This window comes from Chroicocephalus ridibundus, chromosome 2 (assembly GCF_963924245.1).
Source record: "Chroicocephalus ridibundus chromosome 2, bChrRid1.1, whole genome shotgun sequence".
NCBI classification, from domain to species: domain Eukaryota; kingdom Metazoa; phylum Chordata; class Aves; order Charadriiformes; family Laridae; genus Chroicocephalus; species Chroicocephalus ridibundus.
Genome location: NC_086285.1, coordinates 4805388 through 4829224, shown reverse-complemented (window position 1 = coordinate 4829224; position 23837 = coordinate 4805388). Strand labels below are relative to the sequence as shown.

General features: G+C 38.5%; 1 protein-coding gene across 1 annotated transcript; it reads left to right on the top strand.

Moving 5' to 3' along the window:
- Positions 1–1625: 1625 nt before the first annotated feature.
- On the top strand, positions 1626–23474 carry GHRHR (growth hormone releasing hormone receptor). The gene is made up of 13 exons (XM_063323850.1): positions 1626–1682; positions 7781–7886; positions 8175–8282; positions 9512–9612; positions 12822–12919; positions 14654–14786; positions 15694–15847; positions 17154–17214; positions 17945–18014; positions 19289–19380; positions 19830–19959; positions 21478–21519; positions 23352–23474. Exons 1-13 carry the CDS (start codon positions 1626–1628, stop codon positions 23472–23474), a joined length of 1275 nt encoding a protein of 424 aa, XP_063179920.1.
- The last annotated feature ends 363 nt before the right edge of the window (positions 23475–23837 follow it).

The window sequence follows — 23837 nt, the reverse complement described above, 5'->3', positions numbered from 1 at the left end:
TTTTCCATGTTATACTTCTGCAAGGAAATCTTTCATTTCTCGAGATTCTGTAGCTTCTGAAAAGAGGTTTGGAAAATATGAGAATTTGCCCACAATAAATACACTTATAAGTGTTCATTTACAAGGTCTAGAGCTTCATCCTCTGGAACTAGACAACGAAAATTGGCAGGATCACAGCTTTAATTTTGTTTTAGGCAGCCCTGTGAAAGTTTGCCTAATTTAGGCAAGGTATAAGGCTATGGGGAAAAAAGAAATAAATCCTTATGGACACACTGAAAGGAAAACCTGCCAACTTCAGCTCTCCAAAGACACCTTGCATAGCACATACTCCATTCCCTCACAGCTCCAAACTACAACCAAGCCCTGAAGGCTTCATCCCCACAGATGTTTCCAAGTGTAGGTGAGCCCTGCAGAAGTTCAACTTTAGTTCCTCATGGCTGGAGTGAATCTAGGAGTTGGGAGGCTCTTTTCCAAGATCTCAGCATACACAGCCTGTGCAGATAAGCAGTAAGGCGTCAGTCTATTAAACTGTAGAAAGATGAGCTGGGAAAACGGACAAAAAACAGTGTCACAGGCTAAACCAGGCTTGTAGGATGGACCATGGCAGGAAGATAGGAGCTGGGGTTGAGAACTGATTTTGAGGAATGGCATGATATGAGAATAGAAGAGTGGAGAACAGCATTTTAAAGGTTTTTCATATCTTATGTCTCTGATTTTGCAATGTTAACCTTTGCTTAATGTTCATATGGAATTTGAAGTCCTCCAAGATAGTACAAATTAATAGACAAACTGATATATACACAGCATGGCTGGAGTACAACTGACCTTATGATGTCTAGACTTTGTTTAGCTCCAAGTGAGACTGGCTATTTCTGGAGTCGGATTCTCCTGCCCTGTCTTAAAGGTTATGTTAGGATGAGCTGGATGAGCTGAGTGTACATATTTCTGTACTTTGAGTAGAGAGGATGACTAGTTCAGATTTAGACACTGAACTTGCAGAAGTCTGAAGCAAAGCGAGAAGAATCTCTTGTGAATTTTGCTTTCAAATCAATGTCCAACAGGCACCCAGCAGAATTTGTGTTCACACAACTGTGAGTAGTTTTTGATCCTGTATTTTGAAACATAGTACTATGGCCAACATATTCCATACAAACACACTCACACAGAGATACACTGAAGCCACACTACCAAGTGTATTTTATTACAATAAATTGACATTAACAATAGCTGTTTGGAGAGGGTTTATCTTATGCCAGACATGTTGTTTTAGTGCAGGATTAGCAACACTTGGAGGTGTCTATTCCTCCTAAAATGATTTTGTCTTACAAAGAAAGAAATAGGAGTCTTGCCAGGAGGTACAGGATTCCCCTGATCTTGGGAACACTCACTTAATTCATCCATTACAATCTTTGAGCATGCAGAAAGTCAAAAAGGTGGAAAGCAGGTTAAAAGCAGCTTAGAGAGTTGTTAATATTTATTGCCTACTTCACTGTACTGTGACGTCACTTCTGTGAAAAAAGATAAATGCTTCAAATCAGCAACTGATAGGAGAAAGGGAAGTAAAAAAGCTGGTGGAAGATGCTAAGAAAAGCTAAAGAAGTGAAGTCTGAGTCTTGCTTTGGAACATGAACTCTAGTGCTTTATACCACTGTGCTCTGTACATCCTGAGTCTAGCAGTGCTTGTAAGTAATTGCATAAAAAAAAAAGCTTTTAATTAATTGTTTTTTAATAATTGTTCATTTTCTTCCTGGAGCAGATGGTCAGATAGAGCTTTACTTTTTGCTTGAGTCTTTTCTCTTTATTTGCTTTGGATTCCAGTTAAACAAGGGAAGATGTTATGAAAAGTGTGAACAGCGGCAGAAGGGACGCATTTTGTAGGATCTATATATCAATGCATTTCACTGTTTTCTTACCACACACTCACTAAGGAGAAACAACATAATTAGCAGAAGCCTTCTTTTTTTGTGTGTAGCCTTTAAAAGACAGTAACAAAGAAGAAGAAACTGGAGGAGAGCTGTTACATCAGAGCGGCTGAGTTCTGGCAGAGTTTTCTTAAATTTCAGATTATGCAGTCTTATGGGTTAAAATTTCCTCTGCCTTGTTGGTAGCATTAATGTTATTTAATATGTCAGCAGCTGAGATGCTACAAGTAAAAAATGAATCAAACCAGCAGGGATGCTTACGGGAAAATTAGAAGTATCCAAATGAGTTAAAAAGCCTAGGGGTCTTGCTGATATTTTGCTTTGGACGATGATCAGTAAACCAGCATTCAGGAGCTCATTGATATCAGGAAAGCTCTGTGAAAAGTGGGGGAAGGATATTTTCTTTGCTTTTGAGAGTAATTACATTTTCAGCATCTTCCTTTTGTCTTCTTTCATCTATATCCTTTTCTCTTCCCTTGGAATGCCTTCTCTGAAGAACATTTCATGATGGGAGACATAGCAGCTTGGTTTTTGTGGGTCAAGAGAAATACTGTGATATGACTGAAAAGACCTTTTACTGATGTGAAGCTTTTGTATCATCTATGTGACAAACTCCACTTCCCTGTAGCATAAGCAGATAAGTATGATTGCTCATAACTAGAATATCAGTGCTAATAGTTAATAATATCACTGAAGGTCTTGTAAGAATCTGTCCCATTTATCAAAGAGAAAAGGTATTTTCTTCTATAAACTTGGATTGGTTATAATAGGATTATGCACTAAACAAAACCAAGTTTATGTGTGAGGGTATAGTAAAAATCTCGTAGCATGTGTTGCATGTTTTATTATAATAGAAGATAGGCAAACAACTCTTATTTGAGCAGAAAATGGTGGAAAATCAGCCATCTGTTTTCATTGTTGTTGTAACTTGATAGTATGGTTTCCCTAGAAGAGCTGAACTCAACTTTTGGAGAGGTTTTAAATGCTGACTCTCAGCTTCCATAAACGGGGATTTTTTTGCTGTCATTGCTTGTATGGTGCCCACTGTAACGTGAAAAGAATTCCAATATTGAGCTGTTCCGATGTATATGAGAGAAAATGGGAAAAGCATCATTTAAGCAGCAAATTTTGCACGACGCTATGAAAACATTGACAATAAGGAAAAAAATAGAATTTTACTTTCTTATGTGTGCATTTCATGTCCCTCTTTAGAGCCTTATCTGTAAGAGGGTTTTACTTTGTTGGGTTTTTTTTATTATTTTTTTTTTTTTGTTACTTTTATCACATTAACAAGACTTTCAGCAGGGGACCTCTGATAGGGGTGAAGATTCTCTTGATTTTTGCTGGTTGTGCTAGCACACAGCTCCATTTAATACATTAACTGATGGATATAGCAACTGCAAATTCATATGCTATTCGGAACATGTCAGTGTTTATTTCATTTGTAGTTTAGCAGCTCAGCATGGGGCTAAGCTGTTATTCGTTTATTTTGCCTTATGGTAGTGGAAGCATCACGAAGGTGTATCTGACTGCCACATGTCAAGGCCCTTAAAAGGTACCTAGTGTCCAGTGAGTTTGCTGTCCAATGCGCTCTGCCTTAGTGAATCGTTATGGATGTTCAAGGAATACAAATCTGTTGATAAATCAGGGCCTACTAAGAGACCCTGTGTAGGCCCATCAGTAATGCCAAACAGTAACTATCACAGAATCAGTTAAAAGACTGATCCAAAATTGATATCTTTAGAATGGCAGGGGCTTTGGAAGTTGCATTCCAAAACTGCTGTCCATCTGTTCTTTTCTCTTTCTGCTTCCTCCTCTTCCAAGTTCTGCAGCATTTACCAAAATTCATCAGTCACATCCCATTTTTTACTTGAAAGTTTTATGTGCAGATGCAGAATGGTTTCACGCCGTGTGATTAGGAACCTTCTCCCTAAACAAACCTTATTGGGGTACTGGTTCCCTTCAGAAATAGAAACAAAAACTGGAAGTTTCTCAGGTTTGGCAGGGAATTCCAACTAGATTTGCTGCACTCCACATGACTATTTTAACCAACAGACTCTTAAAAATGTGAGCAATTCAACTGGTGACAGCACAGTTTTAAAAGGAGACACCTATGTTCTGCTCAGCTTTGTGAAATGGTATAGCTACACAGCAAGGTCTGCAGAACAGGCATGCCTGCAGATCTCACCTACTATATAAGTGCCTCTCAGGGAAGAAGTTCTTTACATCTGTCCATCTTCATGGGTGTAAACAACCATGAAAAGTGATAGAACCTGTGTTTTGGGTTTCCTAATCACCAGAATTCAGAAAAAGAAACAAGTTTGGATTCCTATTTTGCCTCTTGTACACAACACAAAGGGTGTTGCCTGTGGTGGAAGAGCCCACATTCATCCACCATAATATTAAACATTTTGCTGAGGAGCCTAAAGTAAGACCTAGTTGTCTAGGGCTTTCCCTCTAGTCCATGGAGAGAGACTTCTCTCCTGAGGACAACTCAGTGCCTAGGTAATCTGACTGGCCCTCTGTTACGGCTATGCAATGAAGAGGCAAGAGGCAATGACTACAAACCGAAATACAGAAAATTCCATTTGCAGACAAAAACCCCACTCTTTACTGTGAGGGTAGCCCAAAACTGGAAGAATCTGCCCAGAGAGTCTGTGGAGTCCCCATCCTTGTTGATACTCAAAACCCAACAGGATGCAGCCCTGAGGAACCTGCTCTGCTTGACCCTGTGTTGAGCAGGGAAGTTGTATTAGATGATCCCCAGAGTTTCCTGCCATTCTGTGATCTGCGAGCTACACAGGGAGTTTCTGTAGGGAGGATCCTAAGACAAGTGAATTAGCAAAGTGGCACACTAGAAGATTTTATGGAGTTTCATTTCTTTAGGGATCCTACAAACCAGAAACACTTATTATCAAGCTGAGCTATCAGGCAAAACAGCTCTGCTGTAACGATCTGCACACAAGCCTACATAATGGCAGCAGCTGTAGTTAGTAGGATTCATCTGACTCAGAGCTGAAGCCCAAATTTAGAAAGTAACCATGGATTTAATAGGCAGGGGATTCCTAGTAAACTGAGTCTCAACCATAGCTCGTTCCATCCAAAAGTAAATGTAAAAAATAATTCAATTAATTTATGCACAAAAATGCTAGCCTTTCTCTGTTAGGCTCATGAAAGGAACCTAAGATGACTTGGTCAGATAACAATGTCTCTGTAGATGTAAACACAAAGGGAGAAGAATCACGTACACAGATATTTTTTCTTGTCTTAAAGAACGGCTCATACCTCTGTCCCATTATTTGATGCTTCCAGAAGTGGACAGAAGGAAAGGCAGTAAAAAATGAGATTAAACAAGTCTATAGATGTTTTCAGAGTAGTTGGGTACCTGTTTCTACACCTTATTTGGGAATAGTATTCGGAGCAGTTCTGAAAGTGTCTTCTAGAGATAGTCAAATGCTCTAGGGGGTGGATATATCTAGAACAGAGCCTAGGAGTGGAATAAATCTTTTTAGTTTATTTTGAGATTCTGTCATAGCAGGTCTTGCACTCAGTGTTTATTCAAGCAGTGGTTAGCACTAACTTGAGTATAAACTGTGAGGGCATCTCTTAAGGTCAGGTCTTCTTGGTAACAATTTAAATACCTGGCACTTGATCAGCCTCACCTTTTTATTTGAGATGCATGTGGCAAAGTGTTCTCACAAGTCTGGAGACTTCAAAATAAAAAGAAAAAAAAAGGTTTCCTGGACTGGTGAATGAGCCAAACAAGCTTTGTTCTTGCCATGAACATTTCAGTGAGCAAAACCAGTTTTCACAGGCAAAATCTAGTCATTTTTTTGCCAGGAAAAATAATTTAGGACTGTGCAAATGGGTACATTTCCTGCCTACTGAGGTTTTTCTGGGCACAGTTCACCCAACCAAGAGAATGTTGTAAAATAGTTTTTCATAAATGGGATGACTGTTTTTTCTAATGACTAATAAAACTACTTTTTGCAATAGCTGCCATACATGATGGTTAATGAGATTTTCAGCAGATTACTTTGTCCAGGGTGAGTATAATGGGTGAAGAATATATGTTGGCAAGAGATGTCAAATGAGTAAAGATATGCAAAACAGATGCCAATTTTCTGTCATCCTGCCTACCATTGCATATCTTAGTGGACTTGAGGGTCTCCCTAGACCTGTCTTTAATGATCAGGGCTGACATCACTGAGGCATCCTACACATCAGATCTTCACCTCCTGGGGCTAAGGCAATGGCTGGTCTCTGATCCATCCATTATTCATAGTTACCCACTCACGTGCACCAAACTTCAGTCAGCCTTGAGTATGGGACCTCCTTTTCATTGCTGCCTTAAACTGATCCATGGCACTACTGCCTGTCAGTCTGGCAAGAAAACTACATCCTCCTAAAAGTGCAGCAAATGGGAAGCAGACCAACTCCCTGAAGCATATACATGCAGATATGTGCCATTTTCAACTGCCAGGGTCCAAATGCCAGAAGAGCAAAGGCTGTGCAATTAATCTGGTATCCTCCAGCAGTCTGGGAGCCTCAAATTGTTAGTCAATATGCAGTTCAAATGCTCTGCAGACCAACATGAGATATGGACATTAACACGGAGGGGAAACACCAGCTTATTGGAACTGATACGATCTGCCCTCTGAATGAACTGAAAGCCAGCTATTTATTTTCCAAATTCCCTGAATATTAATATTCCCCGGGTGGAACAAAACTGAGCCATATGCCAGACACCTGTTCACCATGCAAGTCTCATCCTGAGTTTGTTTTCTGTTGTGTGTATCTGTGTCTTTATATCTATATTCACACATACAGAGCATGCTGGCACCAGTAGCCAGGGTACAGAGCTAAGACAAGAGTGCTTCTGATGACAACTGGCTTTCTGGGCCTGGGGACAATGGCTATGGTTGGACAAGGCACATATTGTTTTCTTCGTGACAAGTAGCCGTGTGTGCTTCTTCACAGTGGGTACACCCACAGCAGTCATGGTGTGTAACAGCCTCCTGCAGGCTTTGTCCTTTGGTGGCCGAGGTACTCTGGATCCCTTGTAATTCTCTTGTGGTGTCCACCTAAGCACAAGTCTACATAAGGACTAAGGCAATCAAAAGGTTCCTGCTCTTAAAACACTGGGTGCCAATTTTTTTCTCTGCATCAGCATACCAAACCAACAAACGCTCTGATGCAGTTTTTTTTTTTTCCAAAGAAAGGAGTTTTGCCTCCCACCTTGTGTAAAGAAAGGCAGATGGCAGAAGGGAGACAACAGATTAATATCTTTTGAAGTGAAGAGCTCTTTCAAAAGGCAATTTTACAGTAATTGTATGTGGTTTTAAAATGTTTCTTTGGAGGTTGGCAGAGGCATGTCTATGTGGAGGAGAGGTGGGCTGTGCAGTAATACCTGCAGTGCTGGGCCCTTCACTGTCAAGAAAAGGATCCTGTCCAAGTGCACTCTGTCTCCCTGGGCCCAGATTTATCAAGATACAAATGAGTCCTGCACTCAAATCCAGGCCCTAGCAAAGATGTTTTTCCTTATGAACATAGCCAGAGAAATCTTATAAACTTTCCAGTATAGAGCTATCACTACCAACCTCCGACAGCTACTCTGCCTAAGGATTTGCTTTGATGTAAAGTCGCACAGCTCAACTGCCTTTGGCAGAGCTCAGGTGGGTTCTGAGCAAAGCATTGCAATTTCTGCAGAGACAGTGGCTCTCTTCGACTGCTAAACCTGAAGGTAGTATTTTATGTCCTTAACACAGCTGTGTTGCAACAGTGGGTCTGGACTTAATGGCTCATAAGATCCTACCCAACCTCTTCTTACTAATTACATGAAACTCCTCTCCGTGTAGATTGCTGGGAATGTCCACCCAGAATGTGATTTTATGACAGAGCTGAAGAAAAAGGAGGCTGAATGTCTGGAGGTCCCAGAAGAGCGTGGAAATGCAACACCACCAGGTATCCATGTTTGATGGATGAAAAAGTCTCTCCCATTTCCACAATACATTTTCATTTATTGCATATGTCTGAAAACCCACCCCAGTCTAACACAGAGGGTCTAACTAAAGCAGATTAAATAGTCCTCTAGAGGTATTTATTTCTCACAATAGAATAAAAATTGTGGCTAAATTATTTTTATAAGGTAAGTAAAGGGTGGAGGATCAAAGTTTTGAAAGATTATTTAATTATTTTCTGTGTTGCTCAAATATAATTATGTTTAAAAATATATTTCACTTTCTGTCTGAGGTTGCAAGAGAACTTGGGACAAATTACTGTGCTGGCCAGAGGCAGATGCTGGAGAGACTCTTGCCTTACCATGCCCAAACATCCTCTTTCAATTCATGAAGGAGCCAGGTGATGTGCTATCATGGTTGTACTCCTATTGCTGCATTTCATGCCTGGCAAGAGCATTTCTAAAAATGGGGGGTGAAGATAGGACATTGTAAGTTCCTACTCTCTAGTTGGATCAGAGCATAGCTGCAAATATTTCAATAGGATCTGTGGGACCTTAGCAGTTCTTCTCATATTTTAAGCATTATCCATAACTGGATATGATCCCATTGTCTATGATGAGGCCCAGAGCCAAAGAACACTGAAATCAATAGAGTGATTTCCATCGGTTTCCATCGGCTTTGGGATCAGCTCATTGCGTGAGTTTCCTACCGAGCTCGTATGAGGATTATCTAGATCAGAACTTAAGCATGGGTCTCTATGAGATTTATGCTCTGATTAGTGTGGGATGAAATGAAAGGCAGAGGAATGAATAATGTGACTGTTCTTTAAAACCAAGGTTGGAGATTCAAAGCAGAATTTTGTCATGGAAGTAGCATGTGTTGGGTCAAACGCAAGACTGTGCAAACCAATGCCTTTATGAGTGCTTACTCCCTGGGTAAACATGGCTAGGAACAAACTGCAAGCCCATGAGGAGGAAATGGTTTTCCAGGAAAGACATAGATTTGCCAGTTCCACAAGAAAAAGAAACTACAGAGCCCAACCTCTGCCTCACCCAACACATGCTAGTTATAAATGAGGGATAAGGAAAATCCCTTTCATCTGTGCAGATTCATTTCCTGACCTGGGATTCTCTTACTTATCCTTCATCTTACTCAGAAATCTTTTTATGGAAATGTGCTATCCTCCTAGAACAAACTGCTTATTCCAGCCTCAGATCTGCAAAGAAAGAGTAAGCCCCAAGGAAGGTGGGAGTCAGAAGGAATTCATTAGAGGGGTGAGCCACTGAACAAGGCAGAAGTCTGATGGAGCTGTACTTCCCAGTCTTCTTCAATGTATTTCCTTGTCCTTCCCACTCCTTACTTTCCCTACCTTCCTTATTCCTTCCCACCTCTACCTCTGTCACCTAGGTTCTCTCACTTTTTCCCATTGTTTGCCTCCAGGTAAAGTGAAAAGTTTTGTATCTGACTACCTGAATGTACACATGCAAAATGTCCTCTCAACTCTGTCAGATGTTAATGGAGATGAACAACTTCTCCTGGTATGGCCTTCATACCAGCAAGAGATCTTCTCCTGGTTTTTATTTTCTGTTATGTGGCTCTTCATTGGAAAAAAATATGTTTCTGTTTCAGCTGGGATAGTGAAAAGGAACTGCACAAAGAAAGGCTGGTCTGATACATTCCCTCCCTATGATATTGCTTGTCCAGTAGAAGATGAGATTCCGCTTGAAGAAGTAAGTTTAATTAAATAAATATATGAGTGGTGTGCTGACGTTATAGGATTCCTTTCTATTCCTGCGGATCACTGGGGAGGGAAACTCAGCTGAAGCTCAGATTTCTTACTAAGTATGGAATATGATTCAAATTTTACTCTAGTCACTTATTTTGGAGGATTACCAAGGATGTTTTATTATTCAGGTATAAGAGTGTAATAAAAATAAAGCCAGTGGCAAACTCCATGCAATCATAAACAATATGATATAACAGCTAGAGTTATATTCCAAAGTGTTCATAAAATATGAATTAAGATATTTCAATAATATCTTTCAGCAAGATGATTTTGTGGCATCACAATATCAGTACAGCACCTGTGCTGTTATAACACCACTATTCCAAACTCAGCAATATCTAAGGACGAGAAGGGTTTCTGGTTTCTCATCCTGCCTAGCATAAAATATCTAATTCAAAAAGGAAAAAAAAAACAACCCAAAACCTTTCAAAATCTACATCTCTGTAATGCAGATCAGAATTTGACATATTGCTTCAGATAGATTTGCACAATTGGTGATATTTAGAGGTTACATGTACAGGGAAAACATGGTGCTTGAGCTCTAACAAGGATACAAACATATTGCATAGATGTGCTTTGCTTCCTGTAACTCCTCTTCCAGAGAAAAAAATAACTTCAAGTGACTAAAAATTAGTTGCCTAGTTTAACTCTAGATCTCTACCCTTCCTCTGTACAAGCTGCACTTTTGTCTTTATTTGTACAAGTCAGGTGAATGCTATCCTTTTCTGTACACTATGCAGACAACAAAAATAACATTTACACTGTATTTGATGAAATCCATTCAACTTGCTGGAGAGAATTTAGTTTATATCATCACAGGGAGATTTCTCTCGTCTTCCCACTACTTTTTTGGACTGACTACTATCACACTGTTTAACTCAAAATTCCTTTCCAGCCTTTGAGCCGCAGGAACTGCTGCGCTCCATAAATAAACACCTACATTGAAATTCAACCCTTCTTCTTTTATGGCTTCCTTACATTTCTGATGTAAAAAAAAAAAAAAAAAAGAAAAAAAATAAATTAATCTATGGATTTTTTTAGTAGTAACCCACATTTTACCTCAAGGTAAACTCCTCAGTTGTAGGTTTAACCACTTAAGGATTTGATTATTTTCTGTGGTTTTCATCTCTGATTTGCAAGTGGAGGTTGCCAACTGAGGTCAGCATAGCACAGCTTTGGTACGTTCCAGACTTACTGGCTATCTTTGTAGCTCTGAGGGATTCCTCTGAGCTCTGCCTGGGATTGTGCATAGTCAGGTACACGGGTAATTGCAGTTCATCCACCAGCCAGAAAGGGCCACTATGTGTGGCTTCCACTTCATTTAACTTCAATTATTGTATAGGTTTAAGCTAATCACTACACAGTGGATCTATATTAGCGTGTTGCTCAGGATCAGGCGTGAGCTTTTCAAGGGAATCTCTTGGTTATCCCCACTTACTGCATTTACGCTGAGGAGTGCTCTCAGAAAGGATGATCTGGCTTCCTGTGGTTGAAACTAACCCGGGAGACAAATGCAGGGTGCACCTGGTGTGCTCTGACCAATAATCAAAGTTCCCCCTTCGGGACTAGACTATGGCTGGTGAAAAATGCACACAACATGGAGACTTTATCACTTGCTACAACTACTTGAAAGGAGGTTGTAGCCAGGTGGGGGTCAGTCTCTTCTCCCAAGCAACAAGTGATAGGACAAGAGGAAACAGCCTCAAGTTATACTGGGGGAGGGTTAGAGTGGATATTAGGAAAAATTTCTTCACTGAAAGTGTTGTCAAGCATTGGAACAGGCTCCCCAGGGAAGTGCTTGAGTCACCACCCCTAAAGGTGTTTAAAAGACATGTAGATGTAGTGCTGAGGGACATGGTTTAGTGGTAATTTGGCAGTGCTACATTAAAGGCTGGACTTGATGATCTTAAAGGTCTTTTACAACCTAAACAATTCCATGATTCCATGGACACAGAGTCCTAGGGTCCTCAGTACCAAAGGTTTTGCTCTACTAAACCAGACCTATTGACCTGCACCAGTTGTTAGGGCAGGTGGAGCGATAGATCCTCTTTGTTGCTGACAGAAAGCGGTAAATTCTCATCGTACAGTGAGTTGAATTGCCTTCTGAGGGTGCTTATTTCCCTTCATTGACTAGAAAAGAAATAGAATAAAAAGAAACAAGATTGTATTAATAATTAAATAGTACAATCTTGTGGCCATACTCTCACACTGCTTGTTTTACTATAGACTCAGTTGCTCATACTTAGGCAGCTAATTTTTAAGCACCTAAAATAAACGAAATAAATCCTACCCGATGTCAGCCTTATAATGTCTTAAGTTATACTTAAGGCTTAAAAGAAGCATCTGCCCTTCCTCACAGTCAACTGTAGCAATGCACTGCATAGCTGCGTAGATTTTAGGCTATAGAAACATTGAAGTGGGACCCAAGCGAGATACCATGTTAGATTGAAGGGAAAGATTCGCAGCCTAGAGCTTATTTGTTCTATTTCCTGATTTCACGCATGATAGTTGAAGTCAGCTTATCTCACTCAGAGATCACGTCAGATGGAGGTGCCATATAAATTGAAATGGATTTTGATTGACATTCTGATTAAGAATTGAGTTTGGCAGCAAGAAACAAGAGGAAAAAAACAAACCCAGGAAGAAAAAAAACAACCCCACAATATAATAAAAATGGCAAGGAAGAATAGATGGCAAAATTGTTAGTAAGGAAGCAGAGCGAAGGAGAGTAGAGAAACATAAGGAAAGGCTGACAGAATTCTGTATTCATCATTCAGCCAACTGGCAGGTGCTGTGGAGAAAACATGGTATAAAATGCAGTGCTTAGAAAAATGCGTAAAAGTTTTTACAATGCTTTTGTGAAAGACTGGCTTGTTTTTTTATGGGTATATGAATGAGCTGGAAACCATCCTGATCAATACCTGTTTCTTTATCAAACTGGGCTGTATCCATGTAGCTATGGAATGGGTCTTCACAAAAGAAAAGTAACGATTGATTTCAGTTGAATTTCACCGTGGGATTAAAAGGGGGAAAAAAAGGCAGTCAGGGATGGGAACAGATTGGAAGCACCAAACAAAGCAAAACTGCCAGAATCAGTAAAACAGCTGTCATTTGGCTGCGAGTTGTGTGACAAATAATTCTCTTCTTTTATAGCAATCCTACTTTTCTACTATAAAAATTATCTACACTATAGGATACAGTGTATCTATCACTTCACTCATTATTGCCGTGATAGTTCTTATTGCATTCAGGTATGTAAAGTTATTCTCTAACCTCGATCCTTTTAATAGTTCTCAGTATCTTAGTTACTCAGTATGTCTGTATAAGACAATATTAGAAATAACAAAGTAATATAGCTAGATATCTAGAATAATAAAATAAAAATTTCAGGTTATACTGGTGTAATAATATTAAATTAAGTGTAGAAATGAAAAGTGAACAGATAAAGCCAGAAATAAGAAGTGGCAATTAAACCTTGACTGTCTTTGGCAAAAGTCACCAGCTCACTTTGACCCTAAATAACCAATAGATTTATTTGCTTGCTTTAGCTGGAATGAAGATAATTTTTGAAAAACTATGTGTGTTTGCCTTGTATGAGCTCGGTAAATTTTATATTATAGAGAAGAATATAAGCAAAGAAATTGATTCTGAATCAATGTTCCTATGGCATTGTATAAATTAATATTGAAATATTTACATCTATAGACATCTTCTGAAAGTTAGGCTCTGAATTTGCCTATGTTTGGAAAAAATTATTTCCTACCAAACTATCCAGTTATTTGACGTTTTCATGTATAAATTAGGGTAGAGTAAAATTGATTGTTCATTTTCTCTTTTAATGTAGATTTGATGTTTTCTGCCTTGTAGGATTTAATCTTTGTTTATTTCTTGTATTTGTGCAGGACAAAAGAGAGTTTTAGTATTATGCTGTGAGAATCAGGTTTCTCTGGGGAAAGTTTCTTGACCTTTTGGTTCCTAGCTCATGCCTGGAAGTCAACAGATATGTTTATTGATATCCATTCTGACCTCAGGAGAACAAACCAGCCCAAACAAGGGGAAAGAAAGAAACAATGGACATAAAGAGATTTAGCAATAGGGAGGAAAAAGTTATAGTTAACAATGGGGTTGTCATTTGAGTTTGGTAATAAAATTCTGCACGCTCTAAATGAGCTTTAAGATTAGGTGACCCTGAGATGGAATTCAGCTTATAATGGGTCTCTTTGCTAATTAGCGCAAGTCTTCAGCTCCAAATGAAAAATACAGTTGAAGCTGTATAACTCCTCCAAAAGTCTTAATTTAATAACAGTCAAAAAAAATCCATCTGAATTAACTGAATGTGAGAATTTAGAGTAGATTTGCCAGATTGTTTTAAAGCAATTATCTGCATTCAGTTAATTCATAATAGTAACTGTTAAATTAAGGAAGAATTCCTTAATTCTGGATAAAGCTGTCTGCGCAGAGATTTAACACAATTGCATTCACCAATGGCATTTTGGTGTATAGAAAATCTTGCCATGGAAATGGCAAATCATTAATGTGTTCATTGAGAAAACCGCCTACTTAGTCCAGGACATCTCTGCATGCTTGTTCTTGGGAGTGGTTTAGCCACAGTCAGAATTGTATCAGTAAAGATCATTTTCAAATGCAGGTTTCTTCTGACTCCAAAATAATGCCAACCAAAAGCCTGTCTCAGGTGTACTAAACACAAGTTAAAACTGAGATTCCTGGAATTTGACAGAACAGAAACACCACCGGGGTACCACCTAACACAGGAGGAGATTAAGATGTAGTCTGTGGGTGAATTGCTTTACACAAGGAAAGTTTCTAGCTCTGCTTGCCTTCAGAGGGAGCTGAGTGAATGGAAGTGTTCTTTCTGTACATGCCTGGAAGTACCTGAGATGAAAGAAGGTCTTATTGCATATTTGAATGGCTGCCAACACAAGTCAGTTCATTACCTCAGAAGCACATTTCTTCTTTTCTTCCAGGAGGCTTCACTGTCCCAGAAATTACATCCATGTACAGCTCTTTTTTACTTTTATATTAAAAGCTATTGCCATTTTCATTAAGGATGCAGTCCTTTTCCAAGACGAAGACATTGATCATTGCAGCTTCTCTACAGTAAGCACATGAAAAGCAGGATACTGTGGTACTTGTTGTTTTTACATACCGTCTATGTCTGGTTTCACTTTTCATTGCTCTTACTACTTGTTTTTTTCCCATCTAACCTGGTAGTGAAAATTCTGTAATTCTTTTATCAGTACATTTTGCCTCCGTTAGTGTCCACCTCAGAATATCTACATTCTGAATGCATCAATTTGTGATCCTGTAGTACTCTAAATGAGATATAGACTTTGCTATAGATAAAAGTAGTATCATTACACTGTTACACTTCTATAATCTGAAGCCTAAAACTTCAGATCTCTGAGTATCTCATAACACAACATTTAAAAGATGTTTATTCTGCAAATGTCGGATTTCATGTTCGGACTGGAAGCTCTGAATTATAAACCACAAGACACACAAGGTACTAGACAATTAACTTAGCTTTGGTCCAGACACAAATATTGGGAACATGGCAATTGTTTTCAAACAGACGTTTAAGGGATGATTCTTCTGCATTTCTTATGGCCACACAAAAATTTAAAACTGGGCTTAAGTAGGAAAGGGGAATATGATGGGTCCTTGAACGTAATTTTGTCCAGTAGCTAGGAAGCGTTTGACTCTACTCATATAAGCTACACCGAAGGCAGTGCATTTGTGGGAGAAATCACATTTGGGAGACCAAGCTATATCTCTAGCATGCAGATATAATACAAAATACAGTGGAGATTCCAAGCTGTTATGATGGTTAAGGCATTTCTATTCAGAAAGCTGTATTATATTTGAAGCTTTCCCTTTAAGCGTGCAAGTAATTGTGAGATCTTCTTTGTAGATCTCAACCAGAATTACAGATGCCTAATACCTCTGCAAATCAAACACATGTATGCACAAGTAATGACAAAACTATGACTATCCTGTTCCCTAGACTGAATGCAAGATTTCAGTTGTTTTCTGTCACTACTTCATGATGACAAACTTCATGTGGCTGCTAGTAGAGGCTCTTTACCTAAACTGTCTCCTACTCTCATCTCTTTCTCATGGAAGAAGATATTTTTGGTGGCTTGTTCTCTTTGGCTGGGGTAAGTAAGGCTTTTACATGAAATTACTAAAAGGTAAAATGTTACAAAAGGCTTTATCCATCCCAGTAAAAATGGAAATCTAGTCTGCCTAATTGAAGTGCCCAACTTGGGCATTGTTTTGATTTTATTTTTATATGCATACTAGTGAGGAGCAATCAAGTCTTTTAAAAACAGCATTGAAGTCCCTATGAAAGAAGTGGGAAATGAAGTGCATTTGGGAACCCGCAGAGAGAAAGCCAGTCCACTTAACCTTCTTCTCCCTATTGAAAACATTGATTCCTCTAAGGAGCTAGACCAATCACTTAAGTTAGATGTACTTTGCTTCAGTTCAAATATGAATATAGTTACATAGTCGTCTTCTGAGAATGGGTCTATCTGGAAGCATAGCAGGAATTTTTGTAGTCCTGATGTTGCTACACCCCATCTTTTGCACTGGGAAATTGTGTGAATACAGGAGCTTCATCCACTCAATAACAGTGCGGGCATGAGACGGCAACAACCCCACTCCTTTTTCTTATAGTCTGCAATAAATCTAATTGTTCATACCTTTGCAGTGACTTAGAAATCAGAAATTAAGTGGTTTCCCACATAAAGCTGCTGTGTAAAGGAAAAAGCAGAGAACACACTCCTGAGGGTATGTAGGAGGTGAATGCACTTGCCCAAGGGAATTTCTGGTCGGTTCAAGAAGGCAATCCAAGCATATTGCCACCAAAAGTTGAGGTAGGCCTGACAACTAAGCAGACTGAATCACTTTTTGTGTTTTAGGGAGACTTCAAGTGCCTTTTTAGGAAGATGTAAGGTAGGCTGCATCACATTCCGTGTGTGTAAAGTGGTAGTATTACTATTATTTTAAGATTTGGTAAATTTCATTTCCCAATATTTTGTCATGCAAAAAGCACACTTACTAACTGAAACTGGGTTTTAGTGTGTTATCAGTATGCAAGTGCTGACTCCAGGTGAGATCACACATGCGAATTGTGTTCATGTTAGCAAGGGGTTGCGAGGTCAGTCTTCTGAGGTAGAACTGTATCATGTACAACGTGATATCTTTATATCTTCACAGTGATACATAATCACCAAAAAGTCAATGCTTTAAGTTGTGTTATTCCATCATGGGTATTAGAAAATTTCCTTTTAGGTTTCTACCATGAGTCTAAAGCAATTCCTGTTACACGAACAAGCCATAAAGGGTAATTCCAATTTTGAAAATGAGTGATCTGTGTCATCTCAGAAGAGTTTCAGTGGACAAGATTTGGATTAATTGATGAAATTAGACAATCACAGTTTTTGTTTAACTGTCTAACAGGTTTTCCAACGCTTTTCACCCTTATATGGATATTAGCGAAATTCTACTTTGAAGACACAGCGTAAGTCATTGTTTCCTACATTATTCTAGATTCCTGGGTTACATATTTAAAATAATGATAGTGATGGAGGCTTATGTAATTTCAATTACATGGGAAAATTATATTAGTATGTTATGCACCTTTCCCTACATCAATTAGTGGCTCTGGTGGAGTTCTGTATTTCCATTCCACTACCGACATAGCGAGTGGAGATTACAATCGCCATTAGAGTATAACATGGCAATGATATTGTAATTGTGCAGGGGATCCTTCCCAGGAACCTGAAATATTTATTTGTGCTGCAAGAAAAAAAAGAGATTCTAATCATATAACAAAGTAAGAAAACAAAATTCTAGGAGTTTCTGATACAAAATACCTTTTGATGTTTCTGAAGCCTGGAGTGCTCACTATTTTACACAGATAAAATGTTTAATTTCTTAAATAAGTGTCTTTGAAGAAAAAAAGCTGTATCTTTGTAGCTGTCATGGCATCATCTATTTAAGTCTTTTGTCAGAGTTGTTACATCCATGGCTGTGACTTAACACATTGAGATCACTATTTTTTTTTGAAAAGAGTAGGATAATCTGTAAAGAGTATGTCCTGTTCAGATCAAAGTTTAAATATTTGGATACTTGTGCTATACCTACATTTCCACAAAAATATCTCTCTTCATATTTTCACATTGCTAGGTGATGTCTTGATTGTAGTGATTACATACTTGACTTTTCTAAACTTACCGTTATTTTCTTAGATGCTGGGATGTTAATCAGGGCTCTCCATACTGGTGGCTAATCAAAGGACCTATTATAATTTCTGTTGGGGTAGGTACTTCTAAGTTGGCCAACATTAATTAGAAGAAAAAAGACTTTTAAATTAAAATCTGGTTACTGTTTGCTTAAATGTTGTTTGAAAGAAGGAAGAGGAATGGTAGAACTTTTACTGTAAACCTGCCTATGTCCAATGCAAACTAAAAAGAGGCAGAGAATTGCCTGCCCTCCCCCCCCCCCCCCCAAGTAAACATCCTTCAAAAAGATGAAAGATTTCATAGAATTGTCAGTTTGCTTGAAATTAATGGCAGGTGAGAGGCTAGGCCATCCTTACACTATTTGAAAACCCAAGTTTTAGCTTAACAGTCCAGAATAATTAATGAATTTTAATACAAACTTTCAAAGGCAAGGGGTTTCTGTTCATAGGTCATAACAATGATAATAGCTCTTGAGCCTGACATTTATCGAATAAACTTATGCACTTTAAATGATTATTGTGTATGATTACTCCCACTTGTCATTAAACCCAAGCGATGTTTGAAAAAGCAACTAATGGATGACCTTAAATCCCTCTATTAAAAGCTTAATTTAATTGGAGGGCGTATGCATACAAATAAGGCATAGATAGGCGAAGAGTGTGCATGAAAAATCTCAAGTTGAATTCTGGTCATAGTTCACCATGTTTCAATAAAATGTTACATTTCCTTCTACCTCCATCTGACATCCATGTTTGAAGTCAAGAGAATCAGGGAATTACGGTGATGATTTTTCTGCTTAATTTATCACCAGTGGGTAAAACAAGACTTGACTTTCTTGTAAAATGTGGACATTCTTAGTCAAAATTAAGCATTCAGCCTCACCTAATGAAGAGCTGGTGTTTATGGACACATACAAAATTCATGGGGAGAAATTCTTATTGTGGAAAACTGAGCAGCTTCACGGACTTTGGTAAAGCTGTGCCAAATTGCAGTTGAAGAAAACTCACTTGACAAGTTAGGATGTCAGATGAGTTCTACTAATAATGTCTAAAGATATTAGCCAGAATTTAATGCAGTAGCCACCTCAAAAGAGAATCAAAATTATATGAGCTGCAAAAAATAAAAAGAATCACATAAGCTATTGACAAAAATAGTGTATTTCTTTAAGAAGGAATGTAACCTACTGAGATGCTTGAATGATGCCAATAGGAATGACTTTAAATAATCTTTCACTGCTATCATTGAAACTGCACAAATTACATAATAACTGAAGTAGAACAACAGGTTTTCATTGCAAAGTTTTACACGCAAAAGTAACCTTTTCTTTTTCTCCCCCCAAATTGTTAACAGGTCAATTTTGTCCTATTTATCAATATCATCAGAATTTTGCTGAAAAAACTAGACCCAAGACAAATCAACTTCAATAACTCTTCTCAGTACAGGTAGCGTTTGGCATAAAAAAAAAAAAATCAATTATTTTAATACTAAAAGCTTGTATCATCTGCATATTATTTCCTCTATATTTGTTTACAAATAAATGTTGAATTTTCAAAGGCTCTGATGAGGCAAAACGTATTCTACTCCTTTGTGTTTTCCTGAACTGCAATCTCATTCAGAAAGACAGAATGTCAAAGCACCATAAGGAATGCCATGAAAATGGTATTGCCATGAACATGGTTCTGCCAATAAGGCAATAAGCAACAAAAAACTTTTTCCAGCTAATTTCTCATTATGCTTTCTGCCCAGCACTGTAGTCCCAAGAGATATGAACTTCATGTGTAGATATTTAGATCCTCTTTTTAACATCTGTTCATTACTGTTGCATATTACATGCATTAGTCTTTACTCAGGAAAATAATATTATCTTACCTCTTCTCATGTCCTTTGCTAGACGTCTATCAAGGTCAACTCTGCTTCTAATTCCATTATTTGGAACCCATTATATCGTCTTCAACTTTCTTCCGGAATATACCACCTTGGGGGTTCGGCTTTACTTAGAGCTCTGTATTGGATCTTTTCAGGTAAAACGACTGCAGAGGCTTCAATTCCTTCCTAGCAGATTTTCTAATTTAATCTAGTGTCCGCGTGACAACTAGTATTGCACAAAAAATCGTTGGAGCCTGAAGCTAATATCTCCCCACAGAGTTCATGGTTCTTTGCTGAGTTATGGTATCTGAAGGTGTGACCTGCAGCCTATCTGGTTATAGACAATATTTGTAGATTTTTTAAATACAAGGCAAATTCTTTCAGATGCATGTGTAAATTGGATGGTGGGTCAAAGTCACACATGGAAAACCTTCTTTGCTACCAGTGGTAATCCATTTACTTTTCCTGATGAGACCAAGCTGCTCTGGGCTGATGTTAAATTATCCAGGGGCAATCAAGGCTGTAGGTCCAGCCCCCTTTCAAATTCTTTGGCAAAGAATAAATTGATAGGGAAGCATATAAACACAGAATAGTGACTAATGCACATATCAGCCCCATACAGACCACTGCCCTGAGGAATGCTACTTGCTTTTCCCTCCTGGGTAGGCAAAGTGTTTGGTGTACTTAGGATGTCCCCAACAGCTCTGAACTGACACATAGGGTATGGACAGCTTAAGGAGCTTGGTGCCAACTATAACAGCTGCTGGGGCTTCTCTGTTGTACCATCCAGGTGGTTTTACTACTTGAGTTATGAGCAAGGCAGCACCCAGCTGCCCTTTGCTTTCCTCCCTTTCCCTGTGACACATCACAGGGTCTACAAGAAGCAGTGGTAGGCAATCCTGCCACACCTCAGAAGGGAGCACACCTCCCTCTGAATGGTTTCATGGCACCATTCATCTGTGAACACCACCAAATATCCAGTAGTTGGTCTGGTTTAGTCCTCTTGAGGATTTAATCCATTGTGTCAATTGTCTGATGCACCTGCACACCTTAATCCTGACCCTCCATACCTGGCTTTCGTTGAGTTAATTAACAATGTAAGCAATAAATTAACTGAATAAAAGGATGAGGTGTTTAGGTGGTGTCTGATCACATAGGACCATTGACCTCCTAGGATTTTCCCGGGTTTATCTCAGCTCAGAATCCTAACAAAAGTATTCAATAGGCCAGAATTTCATCTTATCTGATAAACTCCAAAGACACAAAGTTGACTAGAAAGCTGTTTGAGCTCCATACATGGATCTCCTTATGAAGTCTATGTTTCCTTACTGATTTACACTGAGTAAAGCATTAGTTCACAGTGTGTTCGGCTGTAGAATAAACTGTATTCTTATAAGCATAATGTGGGTGAACTTCAATTTCCATAACATCTGTTCTTGTGAATTCATTCCACGTTACCGACTTTGGTGAAATGCCACTAACTAGTTGATTATCTGGCTGATCAACTTTATTGGAGGTACATAAAGAATTTTCCAATTTGTAAAAATCCTCCAACCTACAGTGATACTCATTAACTCACATACACAGTACCATCATGAAGTCGGATAGTGCAAGTGGCTTTTTCCAAACTGTGCTAATGCTCAACCCTTTTTTTTTTTTTTGGCCTTTTTCAGGGGTTTATTGTAGCAGTTCTCTATTGTTTCTTGAACCAAGAGGTAAGGAAACTATATCCTTTAAAATATTGCTTTCACTTGCAGATATATAGAGCTAATAATCAGTTTCATACAAGCAGATAACAAAATCTTTTAGTTTCTTAGGTTTGTACTTTAACATGGGAATCAATGCAGTTGAATTTCATTTCAGTTATCTTCATGGGAATGAAGCCATCTAGTGGACAAATGAACTTTTACTACTTTGCTATTCCATCACACATTTTTATCCTTTCTGAATAATTTTGTATTATAGCAGGGCTTGGAAAACCCATGCTAGTTCCAGACCTGAAAGTACAAGCTGCTGCAGTGATGCAGAGATATCTCCATTTACTAAAGGTCGATGATTAAATTGGAAAGAAATTAAATTTATGCTGATTGTCCAATATGGGAATATTATTCTTTAATATTTTTAATTTGCTCATGAAGCTTCCCAGTATTTCTTCATGTTGATAAATTTGTTTTTTCCATTTAGGATATATAAGTCAGAATTTTACTGTTGATGGGACATGAATCATTCCATTTAGCTTAGTATCCAGATCTATTTATATAGTCTAGATGTGATAAGTTTACATTTTAAATGAATTATAGAGGCAACATAACAGTTTATCCTCCATATTTTAGAATGGGTTGAAACCCTGAAATTTCACCCTTCTTTCTGAGTACAGGGTAGCTGAGATGGCTATTTTATAGTATGACTGGGATTTGGTTTAAGACTATGTTAACAATCTACTGTTTTTTACCTGAAGCTCCTAAAAAAGAAAAGCACTTCAGTCTAGAAATTTCCTTCCTATTAAACTAATGGGAAGGCACATTTCTAATAAGAATCAGATGTGAAAGCAGGCTTTAATGGCCAGTCTGGACTCACTGTATGTTTCTGTGAACATGCCCATGCATGGCATACATAGCTGTCAACAACAGAGGGCAAACTTCTCATGATTGCTGATAGCTTTTCCCTCACCATCTTAAATAGCAAAGTAATATTATTTCTCATCTACAAATTGGTGAATGTTGATTAAGAAATTTGCTGCAAATTATACTGTTCTAGAAATGGGTGGAAACAAGACAACATCACTTAGCAACTGAGGAAGAGCAAGCAATGTGTTTCTGTAGGCAATGTTGGTGAGATGATTACTGGAATAAATCTTCAAACGGATATTTAAAAAAAAACAACAAAGGGAAGATATAAAAAAAGCTGAAAAAATATTCTAGTGATGGACAAAATGTTTTACAGTGTTAGAGTTAGAGACCTCAAGCTCTTTTATTTCTAGGAAGATTGAGGTGACTTGACTATGCATAAAGGTATCGAAGTTTAACTACTTCGATGGGAGAAAGTTACTTAGTGCTGATAGACTTCTCAGTTCAGCAGAGGAATGTGGATTGAGGACCACCAGGTAGAAATTGAAACTGAGTAAGTTAAAAATGGAAGTGGTACTTTTTTTCATTTATTTAGGTGTGTGACAGCTCTAATAATATACTTTGATGATTGGGCCCATAGTCATTAAGTAGGAACACAGAACTGGGAGGACTCATAAAGTATGTCCTTACTTCTTGAAAGGAAGAGTGGGGTTCATTTACTCTTTTCAACATGGGAGGCCAAGTCTGAGATATTTTCATCAGTGCAGATGGATGAGGGTGCTGAGACAAGATAGATGAAAAGTTCTCCGAAGGATCCTACTTTTCTCTATCAGCTAGAAAGGGAGCCCAGAGGAACTAATTTGGACTGAGAAGTCTAAATTTTACCCTTCTCTAGCCACCATTTCTGTCTTTCCTCTTTCCCAATGGTCTTCTCCCCAGCAACATTTGACCACAAAACAGCGTTCTCCTTTCCTTTTGAGGTACAAACGGAAATTGGCCGGAGGTGGCACGGTAAGAGCTATGGACTTATGCCAGTGTGGAGGAGGACAAGATGGACTGTGCCATCTAGTTCTGGAGTAAAAATGACCACATCTGTGTGCTAAAGATGGCTTCAGGATCTGGGGTAATCACATATAAAAGCCTGATTAGGAAAAAAAACCCAAACAACAAACAAACCAAAAAACCTACCAAATGTAATGATTGCAGTTTATACTGAGCAAATTGGATGATGATCCCCTTCTACAGCAGTTCTGACCACTGAACGTCTCTTGCAGGGCAAATATTGCAGTGACATATTAAACACTGACTGGTTTACATCTCATTGATGTATTTTGCATCACAGCCAACACAAAACCCACCTCTTCTGGGTTCACTTCCTGTGCATTTTCACTGATAAACCATAGAGCATAACGTATCTAGAGAGTGGACACCAGTAGTACCCTTCAGTGACACCATAGATGACCAGC

Excerpts from the sequence above, each read along its gene's own strand:
- GHRHR (XM_063323850.1), top strand. The coding sequence starts at position 1,626 with ATGAACTCTAGTGCTTTATACCACTGTGCTCTGTACATCCTGAGTCTA. Across the intron at positions 12,920-14,653 it reads ATAGTTCTTATTGCATTCAG|GAGGCTTCACTGTCCCAGAA; the intron begins GTATGTAAAGTT and ends CTTTTCTTCCAG. Across the intron at positions 15,848-17,153 it reads GCTTGTTCTCTTTGGCTGGG|GTTTTCCAACGCTTTTCACC; the intron begins GTAAGTAAGGCT and ends ACTGTCTAACAG.